Source organism: Phyllostomus discolor, chromosome 2 (genome assembly GCF_004126475.2).
Source record: "Phyllostomus discolor isolate MPI-MPIP mPhyDis1 chromosome 2, mPhyDis1.pri.v3, whole genome shotgun sequence".
Classification (NCBI taxonomy): domain Eukaryota; kingdom Metazoa; phylum Chordata; class Mammalia; order Chiroptera; family Phyllostomidae; genus Phyllostomus; species Phyllostomus discolor.
In genome coordinates, this window is record NC_040904.2 from 129,095,168 (window position 1) to 129,112,650 (window position 17,483).

At 34.1% G+C, this 17,483-nt stretch overlaps 1 protein-coding gene across 4 annotated transcripts in view; it reads left to right on the top strand.

The window, feature by feature from the left end:
- EEA1 (early endosome antigen 1) overlaps positions 1 to 17,483 on the top strand; it is a 141,292-nt gene that overhangs the window by 63,016 nt on the left and 60,793 nt on the right. For 2 of the 4 annotated variants that reach the window (XM_036018572.1, XM_036018574.1), the window contains 3 exons: positions 2,260 to 2,274; positions 5,329 to 5,445; positions 12,877 to 13,215. In XM_036018572.1, the coding sequence (XP_035874465.1) occupies positions 2,260 to 2,274; positions 5,329 to 5,445; positions 12,877 to 13,215 (471 nt within the window). The remainder of the gene's footprint in view (positions 1 to 2,259; positions 2,275 to 5,328; positions 5,446 to 12,876; positions 13,216 to 17,483) is intronic. The other 2 variants (XM_028531635.2, XM_036018573.1) reach the window with 1 other exon arrangement.

The window sequence follows — 17,483 nt, forward strand, 5'->3', positions numbered from 1 at the left end:
GTGTCGACCTCACTCCCCATTGGTTTTCTGAATCAGGGGCTGGGCCACATGCCTCATACCACCTGAAACAGTTCCCTATCATGTCTCATGAGGAAAATCCTATTTAGATAATGCTAAATTAGAAATACTTAAACCTGGGTGAATCCAATCATTTACTTCTGTGCTTCAATAAGAATTATTTTTGATTAAATTTGCCTGCCTACTAGTATTTCTCAAATTAAAAAAAATACTCTTTTGATTAAAAATTCTTTTAAAGTTATTTTAAATTTTAAAACAAATGCAATAGGGTGACTAAAATTGAATCAAAACAATGGCAGCTTTAGAATATGTCTATTTTGGAGTGCAGTCCTCTCTGACCTTTTCTAGTTGAGAATTATGGCATTATAGTTGTTACACAAGTGGAATTTGAACAATGAGAAGAAATGTGTGTGTGTACATATATACACACACTTGCACTTTTGGGAAAATATATGGGAAAATATTTTTGAGTAATATTTTACTTAATTATACTAAGTTTAATATGGAAGGTTTTTATAAATTTATATTTTATTTATATAGATTAAAATGTCTGTATGTAATGAGAAGAACTTATTTAAGACAACAAAGTTATAGCTAAAGTTATAAAAGATTTGTGAGAAAAGGCATTATTAGCGTCTTCTCACATTGTCCTCCTTTCAGCAGGGGAACAACAATTTTTGTTTTTGTTTTGATTTGTGTTTTCTCTAGAAAAGATATTTCTGGGAAAGAAGAAGGTGGTTTACAAATCCATTTTTTACATTTTAACTTCCTTCAAGTTTTTATATAAAACACTTATGTTTTGAAGTAAATCTTAAAATAAAGGGATTTATTTTTGATGAATGGTGATTTACTATTTCATTAATTATTAGTAAAATATGGATAATTAGTCCCTTCTTAGATAGTTAACAGTTATGTAGTTATTGAGACCTCAGATTGTTTTTGAAGTATTCTTAACAACTTCAGGAAATGGTACCATAAGAGAGCAATATTATTATTAGAAACAAAACCTTAACATTTTCACCATTAGTTTTGGATACTATGCTAGGCACTTTAAATGTGTGGTCCGATTTGTTTCTTTTCACCCTGTGAGTTAAATACTATTTTAAATTTGTCTTCTATGTTAGGAATCTAAGGCTCAGTGAGGTTACATGACTTGTTAAAGGCCATGCCCCTAATAATGGGAAGCTACCATTAGAATCCAAAGCCTGTGTTTTTTTGTACCATGTAATCTTCTATTTCAGGCAGTCTGATGATTTTCCTTAAAAGTAAATTTTTGCTTTTAATATTGACATAATACTTGTTATTACTTTTTATATTTTGCCATATTGTATAATATTTATATTGAATATAACTTAAAATTACTTTTGAGTTGTGTCTCATATTATTTTCATATGAAAAAATTACTAAATATTCCATCTCATTTATTTGTTTGTAACTATATTTGTTTTTGGCTTTTGTTTACTCTCTAAATAGATGGCATTACTTTATTAACTTACTAAATTTCAATTTTATTTATTCTTAGTTAAGTGTGTTCGTCAATTATAGCACTTAAAGAACTTAATAGAAAAAATTATTTTATATATTAACTACTTTCCTGAACTTAAATATTGGCATGAGAAACAAAATACATTAAAAGGAAATAAACTAAAACATGCAGTGGTTTATTTGTCATTTCTAGTTGAGGCTGAAGACATATAACTTGGTGTGCACTGTTAAATATGTCCTTACATTTCATTACTTTCATTAAATGTATACCTTATGAATTCATTGACAAGTTTTGGGGGTGGTTTCTAGATATTTTATCATTCTATAGAATTTACAAGTACTTTTTATATATTAATTGGCTATTTTATAGATCAGAAATTAAGGATTTAAAGCTTAAAAATGTTATTTCTAAAGATCTACTTTACTGAAAATATCAAAGTTGCAATCCACTTATATTTAGTGTGGTCTTTAATAGAAATTATTTTTTAAGAATTTTATTTGTATTCCAAATAAACTAATTTGAATTTTACTTTTAGGAGCTAAAATGTTGATAAAGATATGGAATAAATATGATTATATTCAGCATAATTTTAAAAGAGAGTATTTGAATGTCTTTTAAAAGTATGCTAGTACAAGAGATCATATTCAGCAGCATGTGTCTGACATTTTCACTGTGTGTTTGGTCTGTACTTTCGGTCTTGTTTCCCACCTTTCATCCACCATTTTATTATTTTTTTTTTCTGCTTTCTCATGGAGATGCTTAAACTTGAGGTAATGTTTTTTTGGAAGGTGTTTAATATTAGTAATACTTTTACTATAGTACCTTTAGCTTCATATGGCGATTTTGTGATTTAAGGCAATGTTAGATCTTCAAAGATATGCTCATTTTTGTTTTTATTAATCGTGCAAATTTTTAACTACCTTTAAATGGTTATTTGGTAAGAGTAGTAGTTATTGGGACAATAATTACAATTTTAAACTACTAGCAGGATGTTTGCCTGGAATATCTTAGTTATTTTGTAATCTAAAGATTTCTAGTGAAAGTTCAATGTTGAATTCAATAACATGGCTTCAAGGAATACAAACTATTTATAGAATCTGAAATACTGTTTCCATGGAAACAAATATCTATTAACTCCTTAGAGATAAAATCACTCATTCCTTTGGTGAGTATTTTTTGAATGCCTACGTGTCAGTAGTTAGGAGTGGGGGATATAACAGTGAATGGGACAGTACTTGCTCTCATAAAGCTTGTATTCCTTTATGGAAGCCAAATAATACATATGTAAGTAAATAAATCACGATAGAAAGTCACTTAATGCTAAGTGCTATAAAGAAAAATAAAGCAGGACATGAAGTAATGGAGCTGACAGTAATGTGGGACAATTTTAGATAGAATGATCAGGGAAAGTCTCCTCAAGGAACACCTGTGTGAGGAGAATGAAGTAAGAAGGAATCAGGGTGAAGAATTGGGAGCAGAAAGAGGCAGTGCAAGGGCTAAAGCCTCCTGGGCTCAGATGAGCTCGACCTGTTAAGTAAGGAGTAAAGGTAGTGTGGCTACAGCAGAGGACCTTCTTTGTTCTAATTTCACCATAGTGATATCTGAACAGGGAATGTGTCTATTTGTTTGGAAATTTTGTCTTCCTTTAGTTTTTATTTTTTACCCAAATATAAACATAATACTTGATCATTATAAAAGATCTATAATGTGTGATAAAGTGAAAGTTCCTGTAATTCAATGCCCTCCCTCCCCTTCCCCATAATTAAAGTGTATCTTTTTTTGTATTCTCTTTCCACATCTTTCTTCTTACCCCTTGCTTAAATTTAAAAATGTTTAAAATGCTTCTATATTTTCAAACATTCTAGTTTTAAAAAAGATACATCATGTACAAAGGATAGCTGATAGACCTGATGTTCAGATCTTCAGATGTTAACATTACAAAATTGTTTATAAGAACATGTCTAAAAGCTATAAAATAAAACATATATTTGGATATATTTTCTTTATATTTTGTATTTATTTTCTTTTGTGATAAGTTGGCATTTGTGCTAGATGATTAAGACAGTCAAGTAGCAAATTGTTTTAATATTTCTATTAATATCTAGAATATTACTAACAGAAAATGATTCTGAGATTCCAAGTTGTTAGAAATAACAATTAGAAATAAACTCCCAAAACCTATGTTCATGTCAAGGCTACATTCAGTTTAAGACAGAAGGTAATATGCCTTTAATTTGAACAGTTACAGATGCATGAATAGTTAAACATTTCCTTCTTTGAAATTATTTATATCTATGTGTATATATATATAACTAGTTGTTATATATTATATTGAAATACCCTGTATAAGGTGTAACTATAAAGTACTCTACTTGAACAATAAAAAACAAAAAGAAAAAAAGTAATGTTACAAATTGCCTTTGACTGTATCACAGTTGGTTCATTTACATGAATGTTTTCCTTAAAAGGTCAGTCCATAAACATATCTCAGACATGCTGCCGTTTCTAAAAAACACTTTTGAGATCTCTTTGAATTGATTTTAAACCAGTTTGGAAAACATTTGAAAAACTAGTTTCCTTAATTTATGGTTATTAAAATAAAATAAAATAAAATAATAAAATAAAATAAAATAAAAAGCCTATCTTTGATCATTCTGTTCCATCACTTAACTTGTTTACTTGGTGGTTTCGAAAACTTAAAACCAAAGCCACTGTAAATGGATGAAGATACACCACTAACAAGAATGCTTTAAAAAGAAAGGGTGCCACACATTCTGGAAGGGCTTCCTCCAAGAGGAGTAGCAAAAGATCTGTTGGCATTTTTGTCACGAAAAATTAAGTAGCCTTCAGGGTGCAAGTGGGGTGAGAAGGGACTAAATGGTAATGGGAAAAAAATACAATAAAAAATATGAATTAAAAGATTGTAGCCTTCTAACTTTTCTTCTTTGAAGATGCAAGTACTTACTTATAATATATGATGTAGGTACTGCTGGTGGCATTTTTTAAGAAAAAAATTTGAAGTTTGTCTTATATTATAAAGTTTATATACTAATAAACAATATAGACAGTGAAAACAATTATAACTTTAGGAATGTAAAAAAAATGAAACATAAATTCAATAAGCAGTATTAGAAACAGTAAGTTCTTTTGTTAATGTCACTTATAGGAAACCATACTGAAAATGCAGTTCTTAGTCTTTCTCTCTAGTATTTAAGCTTTCATCTATAGGAAGTTTGTATTTCCAAGATCTGCTTACCTTTCTCTTACATTATTTTGAAATGATCAAACCATTGTGTTAAAAATAGAAATTAATTTTCACTATAAATGTTAACATGTATTTTTATAACTTCTATGGACAGTTTCCATTACAGTAAAAAAGATGATTCAAGTGATTCTGTGTTGTATTGTTGCATTTAACATGCTTTTAAAATAAAAATAAACGGCTCTGCTAATAGAAATTGGGAGAAAATATAGGTGTAATTTGCATATTCTTTTTAAATTAAGGAGGATTAAAGTACAGAGTTTCAAAGTCAGTAAATTCAAGTTTGCAGTTTGATGCTTGCTTCAGATGCATAAAGTAGGATGTCAACATTTCATTTTATGTATTATTAAATAAATGAAGTTATGCATTTTGGATAAATTTTGAAAACATTTTAGGCAAAGGCAATGTGGGATTGCCGTAGGGTGATAGGATAAAGAACCAAATTGAAACTTCTAAGGATTATTTCAATTTAAAAACAACAACAAAAATCTATGTAATCTTAAAACTTCTGGATGTTTCCACTTCCTTTTTTATTTTAGTTTTCTCGAATTTTTTTTTTTAGGCCACAATAAGCCAGCTAAGGTGTGAACTGGCCAAAGGTCCCCAAGAAGTTGCTGTATATGTGCAAGAACTACAAAACCTTAAAAGTTCTGTTAATGAATTAACGCAAAAAAATCAGGTGAGAATTTAAACACTACATATCGTGGTGAATTGATTTTATGTATCTTAAATTTTAACCCTGTGTATGTTATTTAGATATAAGCACAGTGCAATGTGATATATTCTGTATTTTTTTAGTGATAAGTACATTCATTATTATATACCCAATCTTTAGAACTCTTACTATCTTGCAGAGCTGAAACCATACTCATTAAATAACTCCTCATTCATTGATACTCCCTATACCACCATTCTTTCTATATGTATGAATTTACTATTTTAAGTAACTTACAAGTATAATCATACAGATAATCATAATATCTGTACTTTTGTGCCTGACTTATTTCACTTAGCATAATGTCCTCAAGGTTCATCTATGTTGTAACTTGTGTCAGAATTTTCCTTTCTCTTCAAAAGGCTGAATAATATTCTGTTATATGTGTATATCATATTATCTCTTCATCTGTTGATGGATACTTAGATTGCTTAAATCTTTTGGTATTGTGAATAGTACTGCTATGAACATGGGTATACAAATATTTCTTTAAGACCCTGCTTTCAATTATTTTGGGTATGTAAACAGAAGCAGAACTGCTAGATCATCTGGTAATTCTGCTTTTAAGTTGTTGAGGAAATCACCATAAATAGTATATAGGGATTCTCATAGTTATGCACCATAATTTTTCCACTTTTTTGCCAACATTTGTTTCCCTCCCTCCCTCTCCCCCTCATGTATGTGTGTGTGTGCGCGTGCGCGTGTACGCGTGCGCACGCTTATAGTCATGGCTCTAATGAGTGTCAGCTGGTATTTCATCATAGTTGATTTTCCCTGTTGCATTTCCCTATTGGCCTATTGGTTGGGATGTCAAGCATCTCCCCATGTGCTTTTTGGCTATATAATGTTAATTGGGTTGTTTTGTTGTTGTTGAGTTGTAGGAATTCTATATATGTTTTGAATATTTTCTCTCTTTTCTTAGGTTGCCTTTTCACCTAGTTGTTCCTTTTTGTTAAAGAAAAACACTCCTCCTGTATGTCTCCTCTACTCTTAATAAACACTCTGACATCAGATGTGTGGGTACTCCGCACATCTGCAGTTCTGCAACACAAGCTGGGTGTCCTACAGTTTCTCTCGATTCTGAAACTACTTATGTGGAGATAGCATAACATATTAAGGGTTCCCACACATTAGGGGTTCAGTTCCACATGACTGACATTGCCCTTCAGACATCAATTGGATAGCTTGTTATCTATAATTCTGACCCACTGGCTATAAATTGGGGGTTCCCACATGCCTCTCCTGGCATTCAACTCATTTGCTAGGATGACTAACAGAAGTCAGGAAAACATTTTACTTACTAGATTTCTGGTTTATTATAAAGGATTATAACTTGAGAATAGCCAGATGGAAGAGATACATAGGGCAAGATATGTGGGAAAGGGCACAGAGCTTCCATGGTCTCTCTGTGTTCTCCAACCCACAATCTCTCCAGTCCCTGTCCTTCTGAGCTTCATTACATAGGCATATTGATTAATTCAGCCTCCAGCCCCCTCTCCCCAGCCTGGAGTTGGGAGAGTAGGGCTGAAAGTTTTTTTTAAATATATTTTTAAAAGATTTTATTTATTTATTTTTAGAGAGGGAAGGGAGGGAGATAGAAATATCAATGTGTAGTTGCTGGGGATCATGGCCTGCAACCCAGGCATATACTCTGACTGGGAATCGAACCTGCAACACTTTGGTTCCCAGCCTGAGCTCAATCCACTGAGTTGCTCCAGCCAGGGCTTGGGCTGGAAGTTTTAACACTTGATTTATGATTAGTCCCCTGGCAACTAGCCTGCCCCTCCCCCTATCCTTAAGTGCCTTCTAAACAAATTAACTCATTAACATAAACTCAGGTGATTGAAAGGGGCTTGTAATGCATAACAAAAGACATTTTTATTGTTCTTATCACATAGAAAATTCCAAGGGTAGTAGTCTGTTCCAGAAATGGGCATGAAACCCAAATATATACTTCTTATTATAAATCACAGTGTCATACCTTTGATACACAGAAGCTTCTCATTTGATGTAATTTATCTATGTTTACTTTTGTTGCCTATACTTTTGGTTTTATATCTAAGGAATCATTTCCAAATCCATTGTTATCAAGCTTTGTTGTGACTACTGCAGCTTTTAATAAGTTTTGAAATAAGGAAGAGTGAGACCTTCACCTTTGTTCCTTATTTTGTATTTTGTAATGTTAATATTTTCTGCCTTGTTTCTTTATAGATGAAGAACAGATAACATTTATTTAGTTTGGGGTCAGGTAGGTAATAATAGCATTAGTACTTTTTCCCTATAATCTTACTTTTTAGGTGGCCAGGGGAATAGCAAATTAATGAGCCCTTATATTTGAAGGTATGGTGAATTTATTGGCTTTACTGTTAACTTGGACCTAGTATTTCTGTGAAATGAAGCAGGGGAAAAATCAAGAAAGAAAAGAACATAGTCGAAGGGAACAAAGAGGATCAGCTGTTAAAGAAGCTGTGGGCCTGAGTCTACAGGACCCAAGCAGGGCTGTTGAGGACAGGACACTGTGGACTTCACTCATTTGTGGGGTTTCAGGAGAAGGAACTGACATTGAGAGCCTGACATGCATGGTCAGATAATGAAGCATAGATTGTATATATGTATTCACACGTATATATACACCCACACATTGTTAAAGGAGGTATTGTGACTGTTTTATGAATAATACATGGAATGGAGATGGTTTGGTTTAGTAAAATTAGAATATTTTTTGTTGGGAACTGCCCTGCCTGGTTTCAGAAGCTGTAACCACCCCCACGGCTAAGGCTGAGTGAGTGACCTTCAGACCATAAGCCACAAAGGGGACAAAGCTTATCTCCCTGGCAGGGGTGCCACCTCTTCTCCTTTTACTTCACCCTGCTTGGCCCCCAATGCTTGATCGGTTAGCCAGTGATGGGTAAGATTCCCTAAGGGAGGGATGACCTAAAACAGGCACGATCACGGGGAGCTCAGGGAAGGACTTGGGGCTACAGAAACGGGTGATGGACCCTCGCCCCTAGGCTTTGACACAGCCCAAGTCCTCATTCTGTCTGAGAGAAGTCTCCTAATCTCTTGGCTGCCTTACTTCCCCTGCCTGGCTGAAGCCTGAAACAATGCCTTAAGCCTGAAACAATGCTAGTGGTGGGTGCAGTCCTGTGCTGGAAAGGGCAGGTTCCCTAGGACAATCAGGCTTAAGAAAGAATATGTAAAATCCTGTGAAACCTGCTTTGTTTAGAGTGCTCTCAATTAAATGATAAAGGTCCAAGCAGGAAGTGAGTTTGTTCCCCAAAGTTTAATGGCCATTTAACTATCTGACCCTGACTCAAAATAGGCCCTCAGCATTCTTTGTATGTTATCTATTGTTTGATCCTTACTGCCTGATAATGATTAATGAACTTTACCTATACACCCTATATTCCTATGTAAATGGAATCCAGTAAAAGCCTCTCCAGGCAAGGACGGGGCACTCTCCTGTTGAGAGGGTGGCCAAGCCGCTCTGAGGTGCTCTCCCCTTGAGAGAGAAGCCTCTCCATCCCTTTTCCTCCACAGGACTCCATAGTCCATGTGAATTTATTTTGTCTCATCCATAATGCCTCGGACACTGCCAGCTGGTGTCCCTGTCAATTTTTGATTAGAGACTATGATTTTCTATGAATCTTAATAATCTTTGTGTAAGTCTTCACAATTTTTTTCAAAGTATTTTCCTATTTAGAATTTGCTCACCAGTAAGAGAAAGTGCTGAGGTACATTTACCTTCTATTTTTTTTAATCCTCACCTGAGGATATATGTATTACTGATTTGAGAGAGAGAGAGAGAGAGAGAGAGAGAGGTTGACATTGATTGGTTGCCTCTTGTATGTGCCAACTTTTGGTGCACGAGGCAATGCTCCAAGCAACTGAACCACCTGACCAAGGCTGCATTTACCTTTTCTTATGATCCTTGCTATTTCCCTCCCTCATTCCTCCTTACTCCATGTCCTTGACAAACCATAATTGTTGACAGTAGTGATATTCAAATGTTTTGAATTTGGAAATTTCTGTATGTGGTCTCTTGAAAGCTATTGCATAAAATGCCTTGGGCAGCTTTTGTGGATCACAGGCAGCGTCAAAGTGAATAGGTAACATTATAATATCTAATAAATAGAAAAATGATTGCTTTTGTGCTAATGTCAGGGTTTTTAGCATTAACCCAGTGTTTTATAATTACTGGTTTTGAAAATTTAAAAACAATAGGGGGATATTGAAGAAACTACTTTTTCAGTTTTTAATAAAAACGATATTCTGACATTTAACAAAATCTGCATCTTGATTTTAATTAACTATTTTCATATAAATTTTGAGCAAAATCATATGCTTAAAGCTACCATTATAATATTGGTTATCGTAAGAGACTGAGTTATTTTTGAGTTTCACCTCTCGCCCCTTTTCCATCCTTCTTTGCTCTTCCCTTTGCAACAGTCCCAGTATTAAGGGGCTCATAGGTCAAAGCAGGTTCCAGATGTGGCAAGAAGTTATATTGCTTTGTGTTACCACTGTATTGCAAAGTGGTGTATTGATGTGAACAGTAGAGTACAGTGATCAAACACATGTTTAAATCTCAGCTTTGCTATGACACTCAACCTCTAAGAGTCTTTTCCTCTTCTGCTATGATGCACTGTTATACCCATTTGCTTCTTAGGATTGATATGAGTATTAAAAACATTAGTAGTGATTAGAGCAGTTTCTGGTGTTTAGTAAGCACCTCAGTGAATGTTTGTTTTTGCTTTTATTTGGTAAGTGTTGTGATACAAGATTGGGTCAGGACCAAGGTGGAAGTCTTCTTAACTTACTTCGTACTAACTCAGGAAAAGCTTTTGTAGAAGGCATAACTTTTTGGATTAGTCTGTAGGGATTCTAAGGATCATTTTACATGGCAGAGGGGTAAACGACATTTTATTCTGAGAGCTAGATACACAAGGAGGCATGGGAACATGTAAGAGCACAAAATACAAGATGTATGGGAAGTTCTTTTGAAGAAAATTTAATTTTCTCCCACCTGTAAATTTCCTCCTACCTGCAATAAAGGAGGTAGATTTTGAATAATTTTTTAGAACAAGTGAACTTTAAACAGTCAGTGGTTGCTATGTATGTTTGCTCCTTAAAGAGAGAAGCTGTTTGAGGGGTCATTAATTTATAATACTGGTGGGGTTACTTGGTAAGCCTGTGGAAGACTCAGTATGAGCCTTAACTTTTATTTTTAAAGATTTTATTTATTTTATTTTATTTTTTAGAGAGGGAAGGGAGGGAGAAAGAGAGAGAAACATCAATGTGCGGTTGCTGGGGGTCATGGCCTGCAACCCAGGCATGTACCCTGACTGGGAATCGAACCTGTGACACTTTGGTTCACAGCCGGCACTCAATCCACTGAGCTACGCCAGCCAGGGAGCCTTAACTTTTGTGGCATGTTTTAAAATTGTGTCTCACCCGAGCTCTCAGTATTTGTAAGCATGATTGCATTCATGACATTCAGTAACTTAGAGTTTTCTTTTACAAAGATCTTACACTTTTAAAGATCAATGGATTAACTTAATTTAGCCTACAACTTCCGAAATAAATGTTATCTTAAAAGAAAAAGTGTAAAATGATTGCAAGAAAGATTACTAGTTACTAACTAGTAACACAAACAAATGTTTATAAAAAAGGAATTTTCCTAACATATAGTTTGACTTAAAAGTTTTTTTCTCTTGAATTTGGGCTCTTTTACCTCTTATTTCTATTTCTACCGGTTGGTCGAGGCACACGTCTCTGCACTGATTGTGCTGTGAACTTCTGGTTGCTCTTCTTGACTTTAAGTTTTTCTCCCTTCTTGTCTCTTTTGTATGTGCTCTGTCATCTTTCTGGACACTAATTTTTTCCTGGAGTGTGTTACTATTGATAATTTACATGAAGGTACTTTTTCTCAGATAAGTTACTGTTGCCTTTCTCTCTGTGGTGCCTAGACTTATTACTCCCCTTGAGGTGATAGTGTTTGCTCTTTCCCCACATGCAACTTGTTCATCTGTGCCTCTCTCTCTCTTTGTATGTTTGTGTCTTTTTGTGTAGAGCAGATGGCATGAGTCATGTATGCCTATTACTTAACTCCTCTCACCATTTTACCAAGCTCAAACTTTATTTTTAGGTAATTAACTTACCAGTTAGCTACACCTGACTTTGCTCATTTTACTTTTTTAAAAATTTTGCACTTAGCCCTGGCAGGCGTAGCTCAGTGGATTGAGCGCGGGCTGGGAACCAAAGTGTCCCAGGTTCGATTCCCAGCCAGGGTACATTCCTGGGTTGCAGGTCAGACCCCCCAGCAACCGCACATTGATGTTTCTCTCTCTCTCTATCTCCCTCCCTTCCCTCTCTAAAAATAAATAAAATATTTAAAAAAAAATTTTGCACTTAATAAATTTGGCATAAGTTTTGTATTAATCTAGTTTTGCTTGCACATTATGTTTTAACTTTCTTAGAAGAGTTTTTTTTTTAATGTGTGTGTTTCATTTACATTATAGTCTGTTTAAAGGCCGCAGATTTTGACTCTTCTCCACCATTTCTGAATTATCTCCTTCTAAAACACTGCATGTAAAAACTAAGTAAAATAATGTCCATGGATAGATTCTCCAGGTGCTTATAGTGGCTTCTTATTCTGGCTTACACAATTAAGTCAAGATTCTGAATTCTATTTCATGTGTAAATGTATTGACTTAAAATGTTCAATATTAATTGTATCAAGTCGACTAAGACTGGACTTTGACATTTGCTTAGTGTTGTTGAGTCAGATCTTTGATTGGTGGTATCATTTTTACATTTTGTACTTGACAGAATTAAGTGAAGTAATGAAATATAAAGCAGGTAAGTGATATTTTAGGTCCCTACTTTTTATAGTTGGAAAGAAGTTTGAATTAGTCTGAAAATTATGACTTTTTAAAAATGGCCTTTTTCAGGAACGAAGGAAGGAATGAGTAGGATCAGCATTCTAGGGCAGCATATGGCGTTGCTATGCGAAAGCACTGACAACTGTGAAACTGCAAAGCCAGAAATCAGAACTGCAACAGCATGGCTATTCGTGATAATTTTTTTGTGCTAGGAGGGTAAAATATAAATATTATTCTAAAGAATCTTGTAGATTCTAGGGTTTTGATCTTATGTCAAAATTTTGTTGGTAATTCTTAAGTTATATTAAAGAGTTTAGTCAAGTGGACCAATAATAAAATCATGTAATTATGTAATAACTTAATAATTCTTGACTAGAATAATTGTACTGTTTTTGTATCATAATATTAACTAAACTCTAGTAGGAGATGGTACTGCTGTGTAAATTATTTGAATAATTAGAATAATTAAAAATACTAGAAAAGGAAATACATTGTTAAATTGATATTTCAGAACCTGACTGAAAAGTTGCTGAAGAAAGAACTTGACTATACCCAGCTAGAAGAGAAATATAGTGATGAATGTGTGAGTAAAAAGAATATACAAGCAAGTCTCCATCAAAAAGACCTAGATTGTCAACAGCTTCAGTCAAGATTATCTGCATCTGAAACCTCACTGCAGAGAGTACAGGCAGAATTAGGTGAAAAGGGAGAAGCTACTCAAAAGCTCAAAGAAGAATTATCAGAAGTAGAGACCAAGTACCAGCATCTTAAGGCAGAGTTTAAACAACTACAGCAACAGAGAGAAGAAAAGGAACAGCATGGGTTACAACTCCAAAGTGAAATTAATCAGGTAAGAGGTGTTACTTTTATTTATTGTAATTTCTCCTGTGGCTTCTTCTTAGCGTACCTGATAGTTATTTGATCATAATATAGTTCATTAAAACATTATCATTTGAAAAATTAACTTTTAATTTTCACAACTGTAGTATTGAGTCAGATCTCATTTCCTTTCATTTCAGTTTTTCTTAAGAGGAGACAAAATGATATTATCAATCATGTAGTAATGTTGTGAAGTATTTATGACTTCATACATATAATTGCTTAGGATGGTACCTGGCTCATGGTAGGTACTCTGAGTATGTATTAGCTTTTGTAATTAATTCAAATTGTTGACCATTCTTTAATTTAAAAACTTGTTTCTTTTTTTCCTTACTAGATTTTCAAAATATAATTATTTTTAAACCAATCATATAAAAATTAGGTATTTTAAAAGAAGAAAAGGTATTAGTTCTAGCAGGTATTTCTTACAGATAAATAATGCCTCTCAGATGACATTATTGCAAGTTTTATACAGTTTAATGCAAGTTTTGACTTTTCCATTAATTTACTTTTTAAATTATATATTATAGTTATTTCTTATAGATAACTAAAAATTGATTGAGAAAATGAAAATTTTGGGAAGAACAAAGTCCTCAGCTAGGTTTTTAATAATGTTCAACTGTTTTCACTTAATGGTATTGATATTTCCTTTTGTGGCATTAATTCTTCTGTCTTCCTATTCCTCTTCTACTTGGTAAATAATACTTACTTTACTTGCTACATTTCTAGAAATCTGTTTTTGAACAGTGCCAGTTCTAACCTCCCCCAAAAGATGGCTTAAACATGTACATAATCTTGTTTTACTTACCATAGTATAGTTATACTACCACGTCTTTCTTTTCTCCACTCTGAACTCTTTGGTTACAAGACCATGTCTTACTCACTTTTTATCCTTACTACTGGGTGAACTGCTTGTTTATCAGCAGATGTTTTAGTGAGTGAGTGAGTAAATAAATGCAGGCATTCGTAATGGAAGGCAACAGAGGCTTGGAGTGAGCATAGCAGTGAATAACTGAACTTTTTGACTTTTAGTTCAGATAAGCAAATTGGGTATTTATGGTTTCTAAAATACACCATTCCTTATTGTTACGAGATACAGAAATGAAAAGGATACAGTACCTACCTTAAATCATTATGTAAATATCATTGAGAATAAGGCAAGTACCATCCTATACTAAAGAGCATGGGATTATAATAAAATGATCCCAAATACTATGAGAATTTGGAAGAGTTCCTCTCCTGTTTTTTCCCTGCCCATTGTACTTCATATTGTATAATTATTTTGTCCAGTTATGTGATCAGGAAAATCTTTGTGTAAGAGAGAGGTGGTGCTTGAAGCTGTGAATGTAGGATAGGTTTAGGCAAGTAGCAGTTTGAAGGGAGGAGGGGCCTCCAGGCAGAAGGATTAGAGAGAGTAAACTGGTGGCAGGAAAGTATTGTAAGAACCAGGAGAGGACACTGATTTGCTCTTAGAATAGGTTATATGTGATAGGAGTGGACTATTGTGGAAGAGCATTTGGGATTTTTATGTAGGCTCTTGAGTGACAGGCTGAGGAATTTGGGCTTAATTTTGTTGTCAGTGGGTGGAAGGGCATTAGGAATTTTTGAGAACCTGCTCAAACATATTTTCATACAAAGACTTGAATATGTGACCATTGGGTTTAGTGACAGCTCTGTACAAAATAGAGATTATACTAAGGACCTTGAAGTGATACCATTTATCTTCTTTCTTTCAGCATGCTGTCTGGATTCTCCATCAAAGTATGTTTCAAATCTGTCCACTTCTTTTCATCTATACTGTTACCACCCTTAACCTAGGCCTCCGTCATTACTGCCCTGGGCTACTTTATTAGCCTTCTTACAAGTTTCCCTTCTTCTAGTGACCTCCTTGATCTGTTCTCCATACAGAAGTCAGAGACATCTCTTTAAAACATGAAGGATATCACTTTCTTTCTCTGCTTAACACTGCTTAAAGTGGCTTTGCATTGAAACCAAATATCTTAATTTGGTATGTAAGCCTCTGTATGTAATATGGCCCACACTGTGTCTTCAGAATCATCTTCTACCACTGTGAAGATATGTTCATCTTCTTTCAATTCCTCAGACCCACCAACCCTTCAAGTGCTTTCCTGCCGTAGGTCCTCTGCCTGTGTTTTCTTCTTACTGTGCCCTTGACTTTAGTTCTTCACAAGGCTGGCTCATACATTATTTTTGCTATAAAGACTTCGGGGAACACTCTCTTTAAATAGCTTGTTTTCCATATAGTTTGACCCCTTCTTTATTTCAGCAAGCTTCTTTCTTGTTCTCTATCGCACTTTATATTGTATACTAGTTTCTTGTTTACAATTTCCCTTGGACTGTGACAACCTTAATGTGAGGAATTTGTTTATTTTATACTCTATCAGCCTCTATACTTCAGACTTTCAGTAAATATATGTTGGAAGAATGGATGTGAACTCCATTTTAAACCTTTTTTCCAGTACTCTTAAAGTGTGTAGGCATGAACTGTGTGTGTTTTGCTCTCCACCGTATCATACTCAGCATTCATTTCAGTGCTGACAAATGATGTAGTTGGCAATTGTCAACAAAGGACTTAAAGTAAACTGTGTTCCTCATATGTATGTTTATGCACACTTCTAAAATAGCCACATATGTACAGATAATGATTTATTAGTTAAAAGATTAGATGTCATCAATTTTACTTTTAAAAATTATCTAACATGCTGTCTTGAATAGCATAGTGGTTTATCTATGGATTTAGGGACCAACTGTTGAGATTCTAGTTCTCTGGCCTACAAACTGATCTTGGGCAAGTTATTTAATTTGTGCCTCATTTTGCCCATCTATGAAATGAGGATAATAATGGAACTGTCTTTATAGGGTTATTATAAAGATTAAATTAGTTACTACTTGTGAAGCATGTAGAATAGAGCCTGGAACATAGTAAACATTATTGGGAATATAAATAAGGAACTATATATATAAGTTTACAAAACTGAATTTCCTAAAGAATGTATACATTCTTTATGCATATATATGTCAACATGTGACTTTAAGGTAGGATATTCTGTTAATAATTTCAGTGTGTGATTTTACTTTTAATTTTTTAAATTGAATTTATTGGGGTGACATTGGTTGATAAAATTATACAGGTTTTAGGTACACAGTTCTACAGCACAGTATCTGTATATTATATTGTGTGTTTACTGCCCCAACTCGAGGCTTCTTCCATCACCATTTATTCCCCTTTTCCATTCTTCTAACTCCTCCCGCTCCCTTCCCTCTGGCAATCAGCATACTATTATTTTATGTGTCCATGCGTCTTTCTTTTCTTTTCCCTTAATCCCTTCACCCTTCTCATCCAGCCCCCATTCCCCTTTCCTCTGGCAGCTGTCAGTCTGTTCTCTTTTTTGCTTTAATTTAACCTCTTTTTCTTTAACACATTTACTCTAAAATGGTATAGCATCATTATATAAGTGTCTTTGACTGCTTCCATTCTTGGGCACCTTCAATTTGAGACTCATATCTTTATTAAAGTTCAGGAATTTATCAGAAATCATACAATAATGAGTGACTAAGTCATAAAAAATACGTATCTTTTTTTCTCATCATCTTTAGTTACTTAGAGCAATAATTATCTTTAATTCAGTGATTCTCAACTCTGTCTGCACATCAGAATCACCTGGGGAATTTTTAAAACTTACTAATATCAAGGCCTCACACTTGATCCAGTTTAATCACTCTCTTTGGCATATGCCTGGGCATTGGCATATTTAAACATTTCCCATGTGATTGTACTGGGCAGTTGAGATTGAACACTATTGCTTTAAAAAATTTTTAATTGATTTTGGAGAGAGAGGAGAGAGAGAGACAGAGGGAAACATTGATGTGTTGTTCTACCTATGTACACATTCATTGGTTGATTCTTATATATGCCCTGACCAGGGATCAAACAAACAACCTTGATGTGTTGAGACACACTCTAACCAACTGAACTACCCGGCCAGGGCCCAAAACTACTGCTTTTTAAAATGCTGCTTTTTGGCAAGTGATTTCTGAACTTTCTTGAATCTAAATATAATACATCTAAACTTCCAGGGAAGAGGTCTGATTATCTGCATTATTAACAATGCTAGCAGGGGATATGTATTGAGCACATTTAGAAACTAGACATGGGAGATTGAGCACTTAACGTGCTTGAAATATGAGTTTACTTTGAAGGTCTTCTTTGCTTTCACA